Genomic DNA, 20,133 nt, shown 5'->3' on the forward strand with positions numbered 1-20,133 from the left:
GTTCTTCCGTTTGCGGCTGCGTTTGGTGGAGCTTTTCAGTTCCAGCGCTTATAAGTGAAGCCCCTGATGATGTTTGGTAAATGCAAAACACGGCTTCTCTACCAAGCCACAACTTGGCCAAAAGCCAAAGCTACTCATATATGGTCCTCAAGTTTGCAACCACGTGACATGCACATGAGTCAAGACCCCAAAGACAACTTCATAGTTTCAGTTTCACTCACTATCAAAGCAGGTTCTAAAGCACTGCGCAGCTTAGGCGTGAAGAGACACATTTTCACTCTAGTTCTATACCCTAGTTACTAATGAGGTAATATTTAACTTCAATTGGTAGGGTGCGCCAAACCTTGCAGTAGTGCAACGCAAGGATGACACGTGTGAGACCCAATAGCAAGCTACTGTGGCGAACTCACCCCTTTAAAAAATTAATTTAATATCGTGTGGACCATTGGTCCACATATCAGATATTAAACTGATAAGAACAGATACTACACTTGATCTTAGCCAAAAGGCCGAGAAAGGTATGCTTTGCTACGCCTACCTCTTCGCAGGTTATAGTGGCATTCACATCCGCACTTTCTCTTTTATTCGATGTGGGACTCTAAGTTCTTACAAAGTGCGCCAAGATGCCTTCGAGTCACAGTTTTTGCTTCCTTCACCATCGTAACCTTGGCCTAACATGCAAGTTAATTTTTCAATCCCTTCCCAAAATCCAATTACCGAATCTGATCATGCTTCCCCAAGAAAATCTGAAACAACAGCTCCGATTTTTTTGAGATCAATAGGGTTGGAATTCCATAGGAGAGCTTCGTTCTTATATGCCCACTTTGTTACTGCATGTCAAAACAATGCTTTTGAGAACAAATAAGTGTTCTTCTAACCAGCTCTTTGGTTTTTTAATAAAAGTACAACATGTATGTGATCAATGGGAGAGTTACAAATTTGCAAACTGGTCTCTGATCAGGCCTTGATTTATTGTCTTCACAGTTCTGCTAAGGTTCTATGAACCACTACAGGGTCATATTGCCTTTAGACTTATTTAAGCATTCTCGATAGCCTGAGTACCATAATGAGTATAGCATTTTATAAACTATAGCAGCACTATCATTCGAACTTCATGTTTTCTGCCTCGTGCCTAATGGTATCAAAGAGTGGGGAAGACAGGCAACGCTCTCCAGAACTTGCAAATATAACCTGCTCAAGCAGAGGAGTTATTAGAGAATCACTAGTGGATTCATGTTATAATTACAGCTCTAAGTCAAGAGTATAAAACTAGGACTTAGGAACCACAGAGACTGCAAACAACATTTACTCATCTATTGCTTTTTAGAATGTAGTTAAAACTCACAACTATCAGTTTTCTAGCATTTTCTTCCTTCTTCGCCAACTTTATAGTTAAAACTCACAACTTTGTAGCGGTAGCAGCACCAGATGAAATTCCCACCTGCAAAGTATCTGACAGATTAATATCTACGGAAAAGAATCTTAAGTTCAACTTGAATTGTTGCTACCATACATACCAAAAGGCCTTCTTTTAGCGCAAGCAGCTTAGCAGTTTCAATTCCTTCCTCACTAGATACCTACATTTTAACATCAACAAGAGTAATCAATATAAGGAATACATACTTGTATATGCATCGTGATAGCATGTACTGGCATGTAGATAAATGAAATGGTATATTGCTGAGGACCATATTTTCTATGTCCCAAGTGTAATGAACTTGGTCATGATCTTGTACATTTCAGGAAAAACTTACATAAGTTAACTTTGAATCAACTCTAATGCATCATCTTATACAAGTAAGAGCAAGTCAAATTCACATATAAAGTCTAATATATACAGCATTACATATGACTTAGGCATAGTTACTTGAATAACTTCATCCAGCAAGCTAACATCCAGAACCGGAGGTATGAAACCAGCACCAATTCCTTGGATCAGATGCATCCCTTCAGCACAAGTGTGCATATTTGATCAAATATTATATCAATATACATGTATTAGCAGTAGTGAGATTCATGCTGAAGAAGTATAACCACATGTTTGGCCGCTTAAAATAATTGAAGATAAAGTTTAGCATCCCCTTCATCTTCTACTGTAGTATGTCCCTACAAACCCACAAGAATCATGTGGTAACTCACCAGGTTTGCCACCATTTAGGACTGCACTTTCTGCTGGTTCACCACCATACACCTAAACATAAACAAAAGAAGTCAGACCATTAAATAATGTGAGTTCAATATATCTCTCCTCTTGATCTTGATATGCGCGTAAAACATATCTATACACAAAAGCCAACCTTGATATCTGGATTTTACTCTTTGAGGAAACTCCCCGCACCAGTAACAGTACCCCCAGTTCCTATTCTTGAAACGAAGACATCAACATTCCCTCCCGAGTCTCTCCACATCTCCGGGCCAGTGGTTTCATAATGAACCTACAGAAATCATACGAAAAGGATAAAAGAAATTTATATGCAGTCTAGCCAAAATAGTGAAATACTGTACTTTGCTGCAAAACTACCTTTGGATTGGCAGGGTTCTCAAATTGTTGAAGAATAAAGCTATTAGGTGTGTCACTTAGCAGCTCATCTGCCTTAGCAAGAACTCCTTTAAATCCCTTAGCAGGATCTGTAATGAAAATCTCAGCTCCAAAAGCTCGGAGCACAATCCTTTTTTCAAGACTCACTATAGCTGGCATGCTTAGCTTAAGCTTGTAACCCTTTGTGGCGGCAATGAATGCCAATTCAATGCCAGTGTTGCCACTTGTAGGCTCTATAAGAACAGTCCCGAATGCCAAGTAATAATGCATATCAAGAACCATATTAAGGCACTATGTTAATATATAGTTGAAGCTGTAAAAAAAAATCCACTTTTTGGATGACTAGAGGCAATTCATTAACACAGTAAAGACTTGACATCCTAAAGGAACAAATAGGGAAAATAGTTGGACTGTGAACAGATTTACAGAAAGACATCTTTATATCTATAGTGTAAATTAAGTTACCTCCAACCTTCCCTGGCGTAATTAGTCCCTTATCCTCTGCATCCTTGATCATGCTATATGCGATCCTGCATAATGAAATTTTAAGGAAAGGTCTACTTATTTATGAACTTGATGGTTAGTCATATAAAAACAAACAATAGCAAAGAATGAAATACTCGCTCTCCATCATTAGCAAAGAAAGAAAAAAAATGGCTGAAGTAATTTGAGCTGTGAGGTTCTCGTGAACTTAATATAATGGATGATGCCACCATGCCGGTACAAACTGAGCTCTATAGACAGGTTCTTTATGTTTGTCCGTATAAGAAAGCTACCTCTTCACTTACTGAGTGACTCTCAAAGAAGGAAAGAAAAAAAAATGAATTCCAAGTCTTTTATTAGTAACGATGTGATGTTTAAAACAAGGCAAAAAAGCCGATTTGCACCCCAAATTTGGTCATAATTATCAATTTGTACGCTGAATTTGCATTTGAGTTAATTTACCTCTTAAATTTGGTAAAAATTGCCGATTTGCACCATATCCGTTAAATGTAATATTTTTCATCCAATTTTAAGTCACATGTCATGCATTTGAAGGGCAATATTGTCATTATATATTTATTCATATTTAATAATGAAATGAATTAATAAAATTATTTAAAGTGAACACTTGTTACAATGTTTTTTTTTCGAAACATGTTATTGATTTATATATTTATTATTTTACGTGATATGGTATGTTAAAAAATATTAGAAAAATATAAATAAATATATTGAAAATTAAAAATAAATGTGTGTACTGGGAGAATTAATATTCTATCATTGTGTGTCTTAACCTAATAAGGTTTCCTGTTAGAGATAGATTCGTATCTCTGTAATAGATTATGACTCCGAATCTTATGGGATTGTAGTTATGTAATGCTTATATATATATGCTCAATTATCAATAATTAAACGTTTTGTTCCATTACTTCGTTATTATTCTCGTTTCGTTCCTCTCCAACAATGTGTACATATAAATATATATATATATATATATATATATACACAACACACTATATTTGAATTGGTGGGTATGTTGAATATATAATTCGAAGTAGGGTTAAGTATGTAGAAAAAAGATGTAAATAAATAATTTAATTAAAAAATAATCCTCCTTTTAAAGAATATTTTATTTATTTTTAAGAAAAATATAAATAGAAAATAATAACATTAACCCGAAACAGTTAAATCTAACGGATGAGATGCAAATCGGCAATTTTTACCAAGTTTATGAGATAAATTGACTCAAATACAAGTTCATGGTAAAAATTGACAATTTTAACCAAATTTGTGGTGTATTTTGGCAATTTTGTCTTAAAACAACAATAGTATTGGAACAAATGCTCTGCCATCGATTAAAAGCACAGGCTTTACAACAGGCCACTGACATATGAAAACCGAAACTAGTAAGCTGAGAGCTAGTCACAGATTAGATGTCTATCCATATATCAGAAGCAGAATACTAGAGCATATCAAAAGTTAATCTTTTGGACCTTAATGTGAAACGTGACAGATTATACATAACCTAAAAAGAGAAGTAAACAAAAACTCTGCAACTCCTATAAGCCCCGAAATAATATCAACAGAAGCTCATCAAATGATGAATGAAACAGTTCAGATGCATACCCAGATAGTTGATATACTGCACGAAACCAAGAATGAGTTCGAGTGCAAGACCAACCTTGGGAATATATGGACAAAGTCACAAAGAGATACAAAGAGATATGTGTAGAATAGTCTTCTAATAGGATCATAATCCATGGAACTAGGTAATGAAGGAAATTAAAGGAAATGCAAGCAATAAATTAGAGAAAGATAATATTCATTTTCATTTTTCTTCCCTTACACTAGAGGCTAAATGCCTTATATAGTTGTTCATACTATCAACCCTAGATGCCCATTAATATATGACCCGATCCGGGTCCAATAACCAGTCCATCTAGGTAAATTAATACACAAGCCCAATATAATATAGGGTTGTAGAATAATGGTCCTAACAAGTCCTCCCCCCCTTGAAAACAAGCTTGTCCTCAAGCTTGAGAAGTTGGAAATTCGCGGATCAGGACCATCAGAGGGTAGTGTTAAGGCCTGGTTAAACAAAGTAACTGCCTGCTCGAGCAACTGCAGAAAGGACGTCAAGCAAGGGCTTTGCATGAATTTGAAGAGCATGCTTACTGTATGATATTGATTCCCTAGCGTTACTTAATGTGTCTCCAATGCTGATGTCAACAAAAATGACCTCCATTTCCTGGCCAGTATCCACCATAGCCCAGCTAGCATAAACAAGATCCGCAAGAGAAACTTCAAAGATGGGAGCACATGTGCAGAGCTGAGCAGAGCATGGAAAGGAGTATAGAAGCAGCGCCTTGAAACATTGAAACGCACCTTCAGCACTCTCGTACAGATTTTGGCCAAGTGTTGCAATCTCAGCACTTAACTTTGCTATTATCCCCAAAAAGCTCATGTCATAGTCTTGTCGTTGAGACTTCAAAGACACAAGCAGAATGATAGAACTAAGTACCGCCATGCCAATGATACAGTGAGTACATACTCGTGAGATCATAGTCAAACCACTGAAATGTCTGTCTTCTCTCAATATGTGAGCCAAATGTCCCCGTAAGGACAATACAACAACCATAGATCGTGATAGAGGAAATATCTTTCGCACTAGTGCATGGAATGGTGAAGAAACCATAATTGAAGTCCTCACTGCCAGGAACAGCTCATCCGTACAGACATGATCCGCCAAAGTTTGAAGAAACCTTGGAGAAAATAACTCATATTTGCTGCGGATAAGAGAACTGACCTGTGAAATCAGCAAAACTATTGTGGCACAATGATTCAGTCTCATTTTGGTGGGTGCTACACATGCTGGCGAAGCAAAAGGGACTTCCAAAGCTGCACTGTCAGCACTATGCAGTAGATAGCTCGAGATCACGAATTTCATTATCATGGAGTCAAAGGTTGCAGACAAGAAGATAAGCAAGAACACCTCAATTGATGGCATGGATACTGAAGAGATTGTGGAAGGAACCAATGCATTATCACCAACAACATTTGAGAAAAATTCCATAATTGTAATAATGTACGTAGGGAAGTAAGGAGGGCAGATAACCAGAGAAACATAATCTCCGAAGCTCAAAGAACTAGCAGTACCATGAGCATCATATTCACTCCCATTACAAGAAGTATCTGAGTGGAAAGCAGCAACCTCATACCCCCAAAAATTGCCACCATTATAGCTGCCTTTAGCAAAATAATTTTTACTCCAACAGAAGTCGCATTCATCGAAGTTACTGCTACAAGAACTTTGGTTATGATCTCCCTCAAAAGACAACAATAATTCTACATAATCAAGAAGCCAACAAGGAAGCTCCTGTCTTGAGTCTGTAATAAGCTCCACTACCCTACCAGTATGACCGAACCCAGGCACATCAGCCTCTATTGTTTTTGAATGCTCGAAACTTATGACATTCCCAACATGAGGGATAGCTATTGCTAGTGAAGCAGTATCTCTTGTCACGAACCCCGAAGCAACAAAACAAATCATGCCCATGGCTCTTAATACCATACAACTTGCAATGTCCATAATAACACCCACACCTGGGCTCAGTTTGATAGAATCTGCTGCATATATGGAAAGGACTAAAGCATAAACTACCATCGGTAAACCAATGGTACCCATAAAAAAATAGCTCTGGAAGACAAGAAGCATCTTGGCAAAATTTATCGCCACATAATGACCAGAAGTAGGGTCGAGTTGATGAAATTGAAAACCCCAGGCATGACTAAATGATGGCAAAAGGACAATTCTCTCATGATCATTAAGCACATGGTCCTCGGCAAAAATCAGGTCAAAGTTCCCACATACCAATAATATTTTGCCAGCAGACCATGCTTCTACTAATGAAGGATCTTTGGCTTGATAATTATAGAGAGAGAAACCTCCATTGTGACAACCCAGAAGGCCTCCAAAAATTGTTGTTTCACAATGACATAATTGTAAGCAACAAAATAGCCAACACCATAACCACACTGCAGAACGTGTATCAACAAGGCATATTACCCTCTCAACATCAAACTTGACCCATGCGCAAACCATAGAATCTAGCTGCTTAGCATTTCTTTTACTTGGAAGAGCAACTAACGACATTGGCACCCTGACAGAACTCACTTGCATTTGTTCATAATTGTTACCAACAGACAAGTTTGCTTCACCAATAAATTCACCACAAAAAACATTACCAGTAATCATGTAATTAAAGCAAGGAGAAATGACAACAGACAATGCCCATTGGGTCGGATAATGATTAGCCAACTTGCAACATTGAAACACAATAGCAAACTCGTGTTCGTAAAATTGATCCTTCTTTGTTACCTTCTGTTCAATAGTCGAATCAGCAGAAGTGGTATCCTCGCGAGAAACATGTTGGGCAATAGTCTTCTTGTACTCCCAATCTCGTTGGACAATTTCTAACCCGTTAGGTTCCCTCTCGGTTTCGTCGTGATTGTTGAACAAAACAGAAGCAGGTGAGTAGCTACCACCAATTTTAAGTGTAGATGATGGATGACACACCATTGGTGCTTTAACAACAACCGAGATTGGATTCTGGGCTGAAGTCAAACTCATCGTATACGCTCCTCCAATTTGGAATGGAGACTCAGTAAAGACGACCACGGCGTCGCTTTGGGGTTCCAGTGAAGCGAGGCTGAGCTCCTCGGCAACGGCGACAGAGAAGGATTGAGGAAGAGTTTCTAGCTCGTCGATGAGGATAGAAGCAACAAGCTTGGGGTGAGAGACCTCTTTCTGGTCAGGGACATCGCAAGGTGGTGGTGGAGAAGATGGCGTTGTTGCCTGAAGATGCGATGTGTCGGTCAGAATATGTGGACCCACACCGAGCTGATAGAGTTCCTCCATAAACTCAGGGATGACATCACCGTTCTTTGCCTGCACGACCCAAAGATTGTGCTTGCGATTAATCGAGAACCTCAAGGACATACCCGCACCACGTAACAGCTCCGATTGTCGGCCCTTTTTGAAAGCTCTGATTTTTGCTGCCATGGCGGTTCGACTGCCGGAAGCCTTAAGTGGTTTGCCATGGAGAGAAATTGGTTGGGTAGGGTGGGGGCATGGCTGATGGTGTGATTGAATGGAGTCCTCAGAGGCAGTGGGGGTCGGTGGAGATGGAGAAGCCGAAGCAACTTGAGCTGTGGGTTTGGTAATTGTAGGAGAATCAGTACTGTGGTGGGTAGGGGTAGGGCGGGGAAATTTTGAGGTCATTTCCCAAAGCGGGCGACGCTTCTTCAAGATCTTCGAGCGGCTCTCCTGATCCCGACGTTCCTCCTCCCTGAATATTTCGTGCATTTCGTTTCGTACGTGCTGAAGAGCAACCATGAGCTGTGCTTGTGCATCTAGAGGAATACTCTTGGCATGTATCTCAGATTTGGGATGGAAGGTTGGACATGCGGAGAGGGTACGAGGTGGTTGAGAAAACATATCTGGAGAGGCTGATGGATAGGGAGGCTGTGATGGAACCCCAGGTTTTTCAAACTGAGTGTGATTCGTCTCAGTGTTCCAGTAGTAGTAGCGGCCAGTAACACCATCAAACAACTCTCGCCACGGCGGTGGAAGTTGCGGTGGGTGGGAGGGATAATCAGGGGCTGGAAACACTTCGCCCATATGGATCGAAGGTCTCTGATACCAGATAATAGGATCATAATCCATGAAACTAGGTAATGAAGGTCTCTGATACCAGATAATAGGATCATAATCCATGAAACTAGGTAATGAAGGAAATTAAAGGAAATACAAGCAATAAATTAGAGAAAGATAATATTCATTTTCATTTTTCTTCCCTTACCCTAGAGGCTAAATGCCTTATATAGTTGTTCATACTATCAACCCTAGATGCCCATTAATATATGACCCGATCCGGGTCCAATAACCAGTCCATCTAGGTAAATTAATACACAAGCCCAAGATAATATAGGGTTGTAGAATAATGGTCCTAACATCTTCCCTGATATACTAGTGTATCCCCATTTGTCGTATTTTGGAGACCAATACAGTATCCCCAATTGTCATAACTTGGGAGTCCAATAATAAGCTTCAAATACTGTCCAAGAAAATAGTACAGACTTTTCAAATAGAACTTGATAACGTTCTTAGACAATGAGATCGATATTGTTAGTGATAATAAGTGGCTGATTGAGCATAAGAATAAAATTAAGCGTACTTGACCATCCAATCTAATGGCATGGATGCGTGGGCTCAAAAGTCAAAGAAGCGATTGACTACTCAGCCTGTCTTTAAGCAATTTGCAATTACAAAGTCCACATTACTGAACTTAATGTCCCTTCCAATACGTAGTATGAAATATGAATAATGTAATAATTAGAATGCATGGTGCACTAGATCAGGTAATCACATTTTTCTACGAATCCAGAAATGTATGAAATTTCTGATCAAAATCGATTATGCTAATCTGTAGTAAAAACTACTCACTCAAATAGCAACACCCTTCTTGAGAGTTTAGAACTTTCACCAACTTAGAAGTTAATTCCCCATCCAGGGCAATTCATAGTTTCAGAAATGGTCTAATGTTACTCAACTTGAGCAAATTTCTTCCCATTGTAAAAGATTATTCCGCATTTGATTAGGGGGTTTAGGGTGGATCACATACTTTCCAGTTACCTGAAACCTACATAACGTATAATAAAAGAATGAAACTTGACAGACCATACAGAGCTGGAACTCACAAGGAAATTAAAAACATCTTAGAATGTTGAAGTAATCACTCGATTGATATAACTTCTGGCTCTAGAACCGAATAAAATGAATGGTGCAACTCTGTAAACCGTGTTTACATACTTCGACGGTACCATAATGTGCTCCTAGCACAAGTTCTTTGTGTTTCTCCCTATTAAAAAGCAACCTATGTGAACCAAGTTACAGACTGAAATGCAAAACAACGGTATTGACAAATTGATTTCCAAGTCTCAAATTGGTCAAATATAAAAATCGAGCATCAGTTTTAAACTAAAGTACTTGATGAGAAGCTTAAGCATTACAACAAACTAACGAGGGCATATATCTAGGTCTAGCTATGTTTTATAAGTAGAATATTAAGCATCTTAGAATTGTAAGCATAAACGAAGTGTTCGTGCTTTGCTCCCAAGTCTTCATGCATATCATACAGATGTTTACCAAATTCTTATAAGCGTTGGCGGACCCAGTATAGGCCTATTGGGGGCTGGTGCCGTCACTGAGTTTTTTCCTCTAGTGTAATTAATGGATAATTATGGGGATAAACAGATATAATTTATCCGTGATTAACTTTCATGCCCCCAAAATCTAGTTTTTTATTAAATTGAATATAGAAATATCCTCAGCAAAATATTATTAATATTCAAAATTTCATTCAGGTGCTTAATATTACATGTTTTATTCAACTTATTTCTTATTACGCCCCCACTAAGATACAATCTTTGGTCCGTTCTCATAAGCATTACAACAAACTAATAAGTATATACGTTGGCTATATGTATATCCATATTTTAGAAGTAAAATATTAACATAAATGTTAAATACATCCACTTTGAAAATAACTGTAACACTGTTCTTTCAAACAAATAGTCTCATGTATATCCTACATAAGTTCACCAAAAAGAAAAACTCATATTCTACACTTTAATCAGACGCTCCATATTATAACACCGTATAGTTATCTCCAATATCTTAAAAATATACTTTATCGTGTTTCTTCTCTAATACCTTTATACTTTAACAAGTCTGTATTTTATTAATTAAGATTTAAGAGTTTGATTGCATACAAGTGATACAACACTACTAAAATAATGCAATTCATCAAGAGTTTTTTGTATAATGCATCATCAAGAGCTTTTTGTGACAATGTAATACATTACTTTACATATACCTCAGGTTTGAAAAAGCGTTAGGCTGTATGCAGACGGACAACCATTTTCTAGCGCCTAGATGGCTAGGCGGTCCAGGCAGTTTCGAATTATTAAATATTTATTTATTTTTATACTTATATTTCAATTATTTTTATGATTAAAATATATAATGATGTTGAATATTAATTTTAAAAATATTCTAAATTCACAACTAAAGTGTAAATTCATACGAAAATATTAAAACAAAATATAAATTATAAAACAAATGCAATACTAAATATCAAGTTCTTTTTAAGGTTTTTTTAGCAACCGATTTTTAAGCGTCTAGGCAGTCACTTAATTCGCAAACGCCGAGGATGGCCGCCGGGTCGTGACCGGCCGCACTAGGCAACAGTGCTCATGCCTAAAGAATTACATCTTGCGTGAGTGCATACTAAATCTAGAGCATAGAAAGTGTTGTCAATTGCTGCTGACCAAATAATTGACATTTGTAGTTTAAATGTCCTTTTTTTAACGAAGAAGAGCTTAGAAACTGAACTAGGAAACTTTAGAGATAAAATTCATATAAAAATATTAAAACAAAATATAAATTATAAAGCAAATACAATACTCAATCTCAAATTACTTTCAAAGTTTTTTGTTAGCAACTGAACCGCGGCGGGGGCTCATAATTCCCGCCGGCCGGGGAGGTCATAATTTTTAAATTACATCTTGCGTGAGTGCTCATAATTGACATCTGTAGTTTAAACGTCCTTTTATAAAGGAAGAACTTAGAAACTGAACTAATGGAAACTTTAGAGTTAAAATTGGGCAGGGGCTGCGCGAACGCAAGCCCCCATGGTAAGAAATTATGACGTTGGCTCTCCTACTAAGAGGAGACCATAGACGAGCACCCCTCCTAAGTGCAATGGAGGTCACAAGTCTAGGCCATGAGCCTTCTTGATCGTCCATCGACCCCGTCCAGGTAAGTACCTTCTTCGGTTTCGGCTTTTTTACTTTATACTGTGCTGTTTGTCTTTTCTCCATTCCACAGCGATGTGGGACTCCTGCGAGACCCCAAATGGGATGCTATTCTTTTTGATATTCTTACACTCGCAGCAGATGACCAACACAGGACTCCCTGAACTTGAAGAGTCAAGATCAAATTCTCCTGGTCTGCACACAACAACAAAGCAAGAAGATTTGGGGCACGGGTCGAGAACCCCATTATGTACAGGATGTGAGCAGTCATTAAACTTTGCTTAAATAAATACACTCGCTCAAAGACTAAACATAGTTGAGAGATGCCTTGTGTGTTCTTTCCGGGGTAAAGCTTCACATAAATTATACTGTTCTTCGTGTAAGTTTCACCATTTGTTGCTGACCATACAACAGATCGATCATTAGAATTTGATCAGGAGGCGATAAACAAGTTCCTTCGACCTAAATGTGCTACCTCTAAACTACAAGGACTATATGCCCATGGAAACTGAGCAGAGAATTTAAAGTTCAAACATTGATACGATGATGGTACGTGCTTGTGTTTTCTCACACATTTTACCGCAGACCTTGTGGTCTAAGTTGGCCAGCATAATTCTTTCATGCAAATTAGCTTCATTATAGATGGATGATAGGCCACAAACATATTTAAGAACTTAATTAAGGAGGCCTGAACCGAAACCCTTCTCCTACAATTGGCCACTCATTTACAAACCATAATATGACCAAACACTTCTTTATCTGGAATTGAGGATTACAGATACAGAGAGCATCAAAACCTGACGCCTAGCTTAGCAAGTAATAGCTTAATTTTGAGTGCCAAATTATACAACAAAAACAGATTAAAGTTCAGATGAGCCTTATTGATCATCCAAAGACCCCGTATTAAGTACGTTGCTCGGTTGCTCCAACCTTCATATTATTTCGATGTCACTTATGTTGTTGCTTTCTTTACCAATTGATTTGGCATAGGTGCTGTCCCCATGTAGTTTCCTCTCCATATTCTTCATTGCTTCGATACACTATCATCCAGATCCCTTACATGCATGCTTTCTTCATTATGTGCTCAACAGTACTATTTCAGTTCAGCAAAAATATCTAATCGACAAGTTTCAATACGTGCTCTATTGGTCGCTTTTTTGTGGGATGGCGATACAATGACATCTCATTTGGGAGGGTGCTGAAGTGCCATCATGAGTGGGGGGAGGGTATAAGGTCTTAAGAAAAGAGAGAGGTTTCGCCATGGACTCCTTTACATAGAGCACGTACAAAATCCCCTACTTGCTTGCTTTGTTTCATGGCTTGATCTTGTTGGGTGCACTAAAAGATAACAATAGCTTATAGTTCGAATCTTATGTTCTAACAAGATATCACAAATTAAACTTTGACTCAAGATCTCTCTTAAAACATGTGTTGGATAAAACTTTTGCTCAAGATCTCTGTTAAAACAGTATCATTATACCTCGGTGTTATCAACTACCAATAGTTCGTTAGGGGCTGCACAATGGGAAAACCCCTCGAAGTTAGGCTTTCTCCCAGACGAGGCAAATACCCTTGGACGTAACAAATCTTCCACAAGGCGATTTTAACAACAATTCGGATTAAGCGCTTTGCTCTCCTCTCTCAACAATTCTGATTAGGGCGATTTTTACAGTTTCAATTAGGCTCACAACAGCGGCAGCAGTTCAGACAATTCTAGCTCGACAATTCCGTCTCTGGCACAATACGGCTTTGCTTTAAAGTATCACGGGCGCACGTTTTGGTCATTTTCGTTCCTTCTTCCAAAGTTGCTTTATGAAACAAAAGAGGATACAAACTGTTGAGAATAGAGTTAAGAGGGGCCGCGCGAACACAGCCCCATTACCACAAATTACGACGTACAATCTCCACAAAGGAAGATGTTAGGCGAGTGCACCTCCCAAGTGCAATGGAGGCCACCCACCTAGGCCATGGGCCTTCTTGATCACCCATTCGACCCCGTCCAGGTATGTAAGTTTATGATTTCCTCCTGCTTCCTCATTTCTACTCCTACCCTTTTCCTCACTTTCTAGCTTCCCCGATATGGGATGATGCTTCACAATGTCTCTATGTACCTCCCTAGGCTAATTCTGTGTCTGTATTTCACGTGAGAACCTGCATTGCTTGCTTTAGTTAAATTAATTAGCTGCGACGTCGATTTTTCATGCACCAGCTAGTGACTACTATTCCTGGGTCGGTATAAAATTCAGATAATTTGGGCTGAGGGTGAAATCTTTTTATTTCTTGCACCATTTACTATCAATGAGTTAATTTCTTGACCTATCCTTTATTTGGTAGAAAAACGATTAATAAATTAGTGTACGTAAGCTAGCTGCAGTCCAGATTATGTACACTAATTTATTAATCGTTTTTCTACCAAATAAAGGATAGGTCATGAATGGTATAAAAGTATTTCATGCAATTCCATCTTAGTATCACTAGCTTGTCCCTTGTCTTATACTTCACAACATTCTTACTATATATAAATTCCTAGCTCAGTCCCTATTCTAGAGTTAAGAGCAAAAAATCACAAGATCTAAGCGCAGCCACATCTAATCCTGATAGAATGGCCGGCAATGTGACCGGCAATTCAATGCTTTGTTTGGACCACCGCTAGTTTCACTATTTGTGCTACACTTCCCCCATCAAGTTAAGAGGCGTCGCAGCTTGGGTTTGATCACCTTCATGCTTTTAGGAGTGTGATTTCTTCTTCTTCTTCTTTTAATGTGTCCATGTCTTCTTTTTATGTGTCCATGCCAGTTCTTTTTGGTTTGTGCACTTTAGGATGGCGAATTGCCCCAAGGGTACACCTTCAAAGGACAAAAAGTCTTCTAAACGAGGTTATTAGACTAGTTACATTTTCCGGCATACCATAGTTTTTGAAAATTAAATAAATAATTTGATACGTGCATTTTCGTCGTATCATAAGGTTAACACACAACATCCTTGATACAATATTTGTACTTCATAGTTATGATGTACATTTTCAGGATGAGATCAGTCCACTATACATGTATTCTACACACTTTAGTTCAAGCAAAAGTGACACATTTCACAATTTGTCTATATAGGCAATGATACCAGTCAACTGTTTGGTTCTCATATTAGTCATATTTAGAGGTGGCCCGGACATACCCATTTTAAGCGGGCCAAAACCGTGCTCGGGCTGACCCATTTATTTATCGTGCCGGGCTCGAATCGGCCAATTTGCTTAAATATTAAGTTCGACCCGACCCATTAGCATTATATGACACAATTAAAATAAAAAATATCATGTACTTAGAATATTTGTTTTATATAACTATTTAGAATAGTAAAATAAATAAAATACTACAACATATTTCATAATCTTATTTTTTAAAACGTTACGTATGTCAAAACAATGACATTTTCTTCAATACTGTGATAATATTTTTGAAATACTGTAGTTAAAATAATAAAATAATCAAGAGATTTTAATTTAAAAAGTCTAATATTCAAGTCTAATAATGATAATTGTTTAAATATTTATATAAATAATATAAAATTATGTGTTTAATAGGCCAGCCCATGAATTTATCGTGTCCGGGCCGTACCTGGCTAAAAACGAGTTCAGACCGTGCTGGGCCCACCCCATTACAGTAACGGGCTCGGGCCTGGCCTATTTGTCACCTCTAGTCATATTTAATAGGAGAATATGAAGTACATTGTGAAATAAGGAGTTTAGATCTATAATGATGAAAATAACCTTGAATATATGGTCAAAAATTGATAGAAGTACAAAATTGGCTTAGAAATGAAAATTTCGGGTATCACTTGTCTATTTTCATTCATCATGTATCAAATATTCCAAGTAGTCATTAAACACAATAAGAGGAATTACACAAACCTTAAACCCTTTTATGAAGAAAGTCCTTGGAAAATGTTTTTTGAAAAAAGTTGGTTGCGAACTTTCCTTATAAAATGAGTTTCTGCTATATCATATTCCCCCTAGTTGTTTCCAGATTGTTTCTGTTTTCAGTATATTATTGTTGAAATCTTCGTTCGATTCTAAGATTTCACTTTTCACTCAAGTCCAAGTGTATCAAAAGGAGCGAGTGTGATTGTTTGTTGGTTGCCCATGGTTCATCTTCTTTGTAGAGGTATCTCTGGTGTATCCAAAAGCTATTTACGCCCTCTTTGATCTATTCCCTCAATCTGCCAAAGTGACATGCATATGAAACAAGACCATGACTAAGAAAATCTTGACTGAAACAAACATTAAAGAATCTAAAATAAAAAGTATGGCTTCCAATAGCCTTGTAGAAGTGCAAAAGTCTCATTCATTCCCTTGAAAACAACTCTTATTAAGCATCATCTTCTCCATAACCTATTAGCAACTCAACCGCTTTCTTATTCTTCAATATCTGTTGGCAGAGACAAGGTCAGGTTTGCTATCTTTGATTGTCTGGTTCTTTGCTTCATTTTCTATTATATGGGTGTTCATTTAGCATCAAATTCTGCATCCATTACACTCTTTCAATTATCTACTTATTGGTTGCGCAACTCTGTTGGTTAATTGTGGGTCTGGTGATTAAAAATCCTTAAGTTGTGGGTTGCTCTTTGTAAATGAAATCATGCACCATGTTAACTATTGGGTGCCCAAAGACTGATAAATTATTCTTGAAAATTTGCTTCTTTGAATATTGGTGATCTTGTGAAGTTTCCTAAGCTATATGGAGTATATGATCTTTCTTTGTTGAGTGGTTTGCATACTAACTGGTCTTTGTGAATGTGGAATAACCATTGGAACAAACAGTCAATATACAGTATATCAGCATTGGTTTGAAAAATTCCAACTTTTTAGTTTGTTTTTCTAAAAATTATTGTACTGAATTATCCAGTCACTGAATCTGTAGGTGGTTTTCTACCTCTTTTCCTCATTTTCTGTGTAACTCAGATAATTAGTATGTTTTGGGTGTTTAACATCTGGTCCATCTAATCTAAAATTCAAGACTTTTATATATTCTAGTTTTTGAAGTTAATTTTCATTGCCTTTTGTATTTCATTTGTAACTTTATATATGTTGGTTTCATGGCAATATGGAACAATTTTTTGTTCTAAGCAAATTTATTGGTTGTATAACTTGTATCTATTACAAAGACATTAGAAAATCTTGATTATTTATTAGAAAATAAAATAAACCCTTTTATATTTAATATATCAACCAATATGTACTAAAGAAATAGAAGTAAATAAATTGTTCCGGAAGTTTTAAGCTAAAGAAGTCGGTGTTCATGAAACATTGATATGATTATTATTCTCTTTTCTTTTTATGTATTTATTTCATTGTCATTGCTTTTATTGTTAGCACTGGACATGTGTCCACATATGAGAATGAGATTTTAATAAGTATAAAGATACAAGGTAAAAACATAACATAAATAAGAATAAAACAATAATGAGATCATAGGTTGAATAAACATATTGGGTTGTATGAAAAGAATTGGTAAAAAGACAAAAAGAAAATAAAGAAAAATGGTGGAGAAAACAAAATACAATAAGAAAATCCATGGAAAAGTCCATGAAAATCTTTGGTCTAGAGGCTAGACAATTTTTGGATTGTGGTGTGTATAATTAACACTACAAAGTCCATGAGATTCCATGAGTTTATAATTCTATAAGTATGAATGATATTTTGAATACCCACGTATTTCTATTCATTTGCAAAAGTTCTGATTGAATACCCTCAAATTTTCATAAGTACGAATGATATTTAAAAAAGTCCATGAGAATCCATGAGTTTATAATTCCATAAGTATGAATGATATTTTGAATATCCACAAACTTCTATTTATTTTAAAAAAATCCTGATTGAATATCCTCAGACTTGATTCCATAATGACTTTTTTAAATCCTAACTGAATACACCTAGACTTGTATGGCTAATTAAAAGTATGTATTGAATACACCCAGACTTTTGAATTACATAGATTTCTTTAAAACTCCCACTAAATCCATATACAATATACCCCCTAAATATAACAGCTGTAAAATTTATGAATCAAGATTTATAACCAGAATTGTTGAACAACTCAACCAAATTGGATATTAACGGAGACAACAAAAGTCCACATACGGATCAATGATTACATGGACATATAAAATTGATTGAAAACAATTGGTTGAAACATGAAATCGATCTCTTAATACGGGAACTCACTAACAGTGGAAGATTCTTGAGTGTAGATAATTCCAATTGAAGTTATGGTTTAGTTTGCCAAAGATTTTGAATTTGAGAGGAAGAGAGAATCTGAGAGCAGAGAGAAAGAGGAGGCCGACATCTGACATGGTGGATGTAAGAGTCGGCAAGTAGAAGGCCAAATACGACAATAACCCATCCCAGGGCAGTCGCGTAAATTACCTGGAAATTATGGGCTCTCTGCCAGAATCCTTAAGAACAGTAACACCTCTAGCGCGTCTAATATATAGTAAAATAGTAAATACCCCAATGGTATACCTGAACAATGTTGTGGAAGGTTGTGTAGCTCGAATTGCTGCCAAGCTAGAGATGATGAAACCTGCTCGAGTGTGAAAGACATGTATATTCGTCGTCGTTGCTTCCTTCATAAAAGTAATTTGCCTAGGATAATATAAGCTACTGAAACTAGCAAGTAGTAAAGAAAGTTGTCTTCTCTATACTCAATTATAATGTACACAATTGGCCTTAAATTCTTGAACTGCAAGATTGCACATAGTATGATCAATGACGCAGAGGATAAAGGTCTAATAACTCTTGGGAAGGTTAGAAATGAACTTCTCCATCATCCATTGCACATAAATTTAGCAGTGTTTTATGTTTAAAAGCTACTTACTCTCCTGGCTCTTGGCATGTATAATTAATGCTCTCTGAAGACTGTCCTCATTGAATCGACAAATGGCAATACTGGCATTGGATTAGCATTCACTGCAGCGAGCAAGGGCTACAAGATGAAGTTAGTCATGCCATCTACAATGAGTCTTGAAAGAAGAATTGTGCTCCTAGCTTTTGGAGCCAAGGTGTACCTCACAGATGCGGCCAAGGGCTTTACGGGAGTTCTTGACAAAGCTGACGAGTTGCTACGTGACACACCTAATATCACTCATTTGTTCTAGCATTGCTCGCATATCATTTGGGAGCTCATTAGTTATGACCCCTTAAGAGTCAGCTCAAGGGACCCTAGTTGGCTTACTATTTTATAACATGAGTACATGACAGGTCCTATTATGTATTTTCAGAAGTCTCTTGATAGATGAAACTATTGAAAGATGGAATTTCACAACTATGTATGAGGAAAAAATAAGGTCTAACGGCATTCAAGAACTCATAAAAACGACTAATGGAACCTTACGCTTGTCTAGACAAATAGAAAGGGACATATCTGGTCTTTAGAACCAAAATGCACATATTTTAAGATTTCAGTTTGACAAAGAGTGTTTCTTATAAGTTTCAATCAGTTGTTAGATACCTGCATTTGCTATAACATTGAGTACATAGTCAACATTAGTTCCTCTTAGCGTCTCAATTGAAGCCATTTACAAGGAAAAATATATTATTTGTTCTATGTAATATAATAGTGCACGCATAGAGTTCATATGTTCAGCACAACATTCTGTAGGTTTCTAGTCAGGAATCTATTGAGACTGTCAAGCTGCTTGCGCTAAAGGTCTTTTGGTATGTATCTCAATTAGTTTAAATTATTGTTACCTATAATCTGTTAATTTTCATTGTCATCTATAAATGAGCGAGAATTTGGATTGTTTGAGAAATCTGTCTTTCAAATATGTTTGCAGGTGGGAATATCATCTGGTGCTGCAACAATAAAGTTGGCAAAGAAGCAGGTTAATGCTGGAAACTAATAGTTGCAAGTCTGTTAGATTGAAGTCCCACTTTAGTCCAATCACTAATGATACAATAATTGTAATTTGACCTCAGGACCAAAAGTGGAAAATTCTGTAGGATACTGCAGAGGCGATTGAATTGATAGAACATGTACAGTTAATCTTTGATGATGGGATGTGTTATACGAATCTTCCCAGTTTTGGCATTTGTCAAAGGATATGCTTTGTATGGACATTTGGACAAGTACTATTTTTCAGTAGTTGGTAACCGTTCGTTTCATTCCAAAAATCACTGTTCACTGATCATCTTATCTTCTCTCACTGATCATCTGATCTTCTACTGAAGTTTCATCTTCTTG

At 37.0% G+C, this 20,133-nt stretch overlaps 1 protein-coding gene, 3 non-coding genes and 1 pseudogene across 4 annotated transcripts; 1 reads left to right on the plus strand and 4 right to left on the minus strand.

Annotated features, from left to right (window-relative positions):
• Positions 1 to 327: 327 nt before the first annotated feature.
• LOC126801303 (U2 spliceosomal RNA) lies at positions 328 to 522 on the minus strand. The gene has a single exon (XR_007672798.1). It is a non-coding gene; the product is annotated as a U2 spliceosomal RNA (small nuclear RNA).
• Positions 523 to 942: 420 nt separating this feature from the next.
• LOC126801084 (cysteine synthase-like) lies at positions 943 to 2,821 on the minus strand (annotated as a pseudogene).
• An 8,928-nt stretch (positions 2,822 to 11,749) lies between these two features.
• On the minus strand, positions 11,750 to 11,911 carry LOC126801357 (U1 spliceosomal RNA). Its single transcript, XR_007672846.1, has one exon. It is a non-coding gene; the product is annotated as a U1 spliceosomal RNA (small nuclear RNA).
• A 1,841-nt stretch (positions 11,912 to 13,752) lies between these two features.
• Positions 13,753 to 13,910, minus strand: LOC126801292 (U1 spliceosomal RNA). The gene has a single exon (XR_007672787.1). It is a non-coding gene; the product is annotated as a U1 spliceosomal RNA (small nuclear RNA).
• Positions 13,911 to 18,404: 4,494 nt separating this feature from the next.
• LOC126800561 (bifunctional L-3-cyanoalanine synthase/cysteine synthase D1-like) lies at positions 18,405 to 19,792 on the plus strand. Its single transcript, XM_050527943.1, has 4 exons — positions 18,405 to 18,482; positions 18,641 to 18,697; positions 18,809 to 18,952; positions 19,727 to 19,792. Exons 1-4 carry the CDS (start codon positions 18,405 to 18,407, stop codon positions 19,790 to 19,792), a joined length of 345 nt encoding a protein of 114 aa, XP_050383900.1.
• The last annotated feature ends 341 nt before the right edge of the window (positions 19,793 to 20,133 follow it).

This window comes from Argentina anserina, chromosome 6 (genome assembly GCF_933775445.1).
Source record: "Argentina anserina chromosome 6, drPotAnse1.1, whole genome shotgun sequence".
Lineage (NCBI taxonomy): Eukaryota > Viridiplantae > Streptophyta > Magnoliopsida > Rosales > Rosaceae > Argentina > Argentina anserina.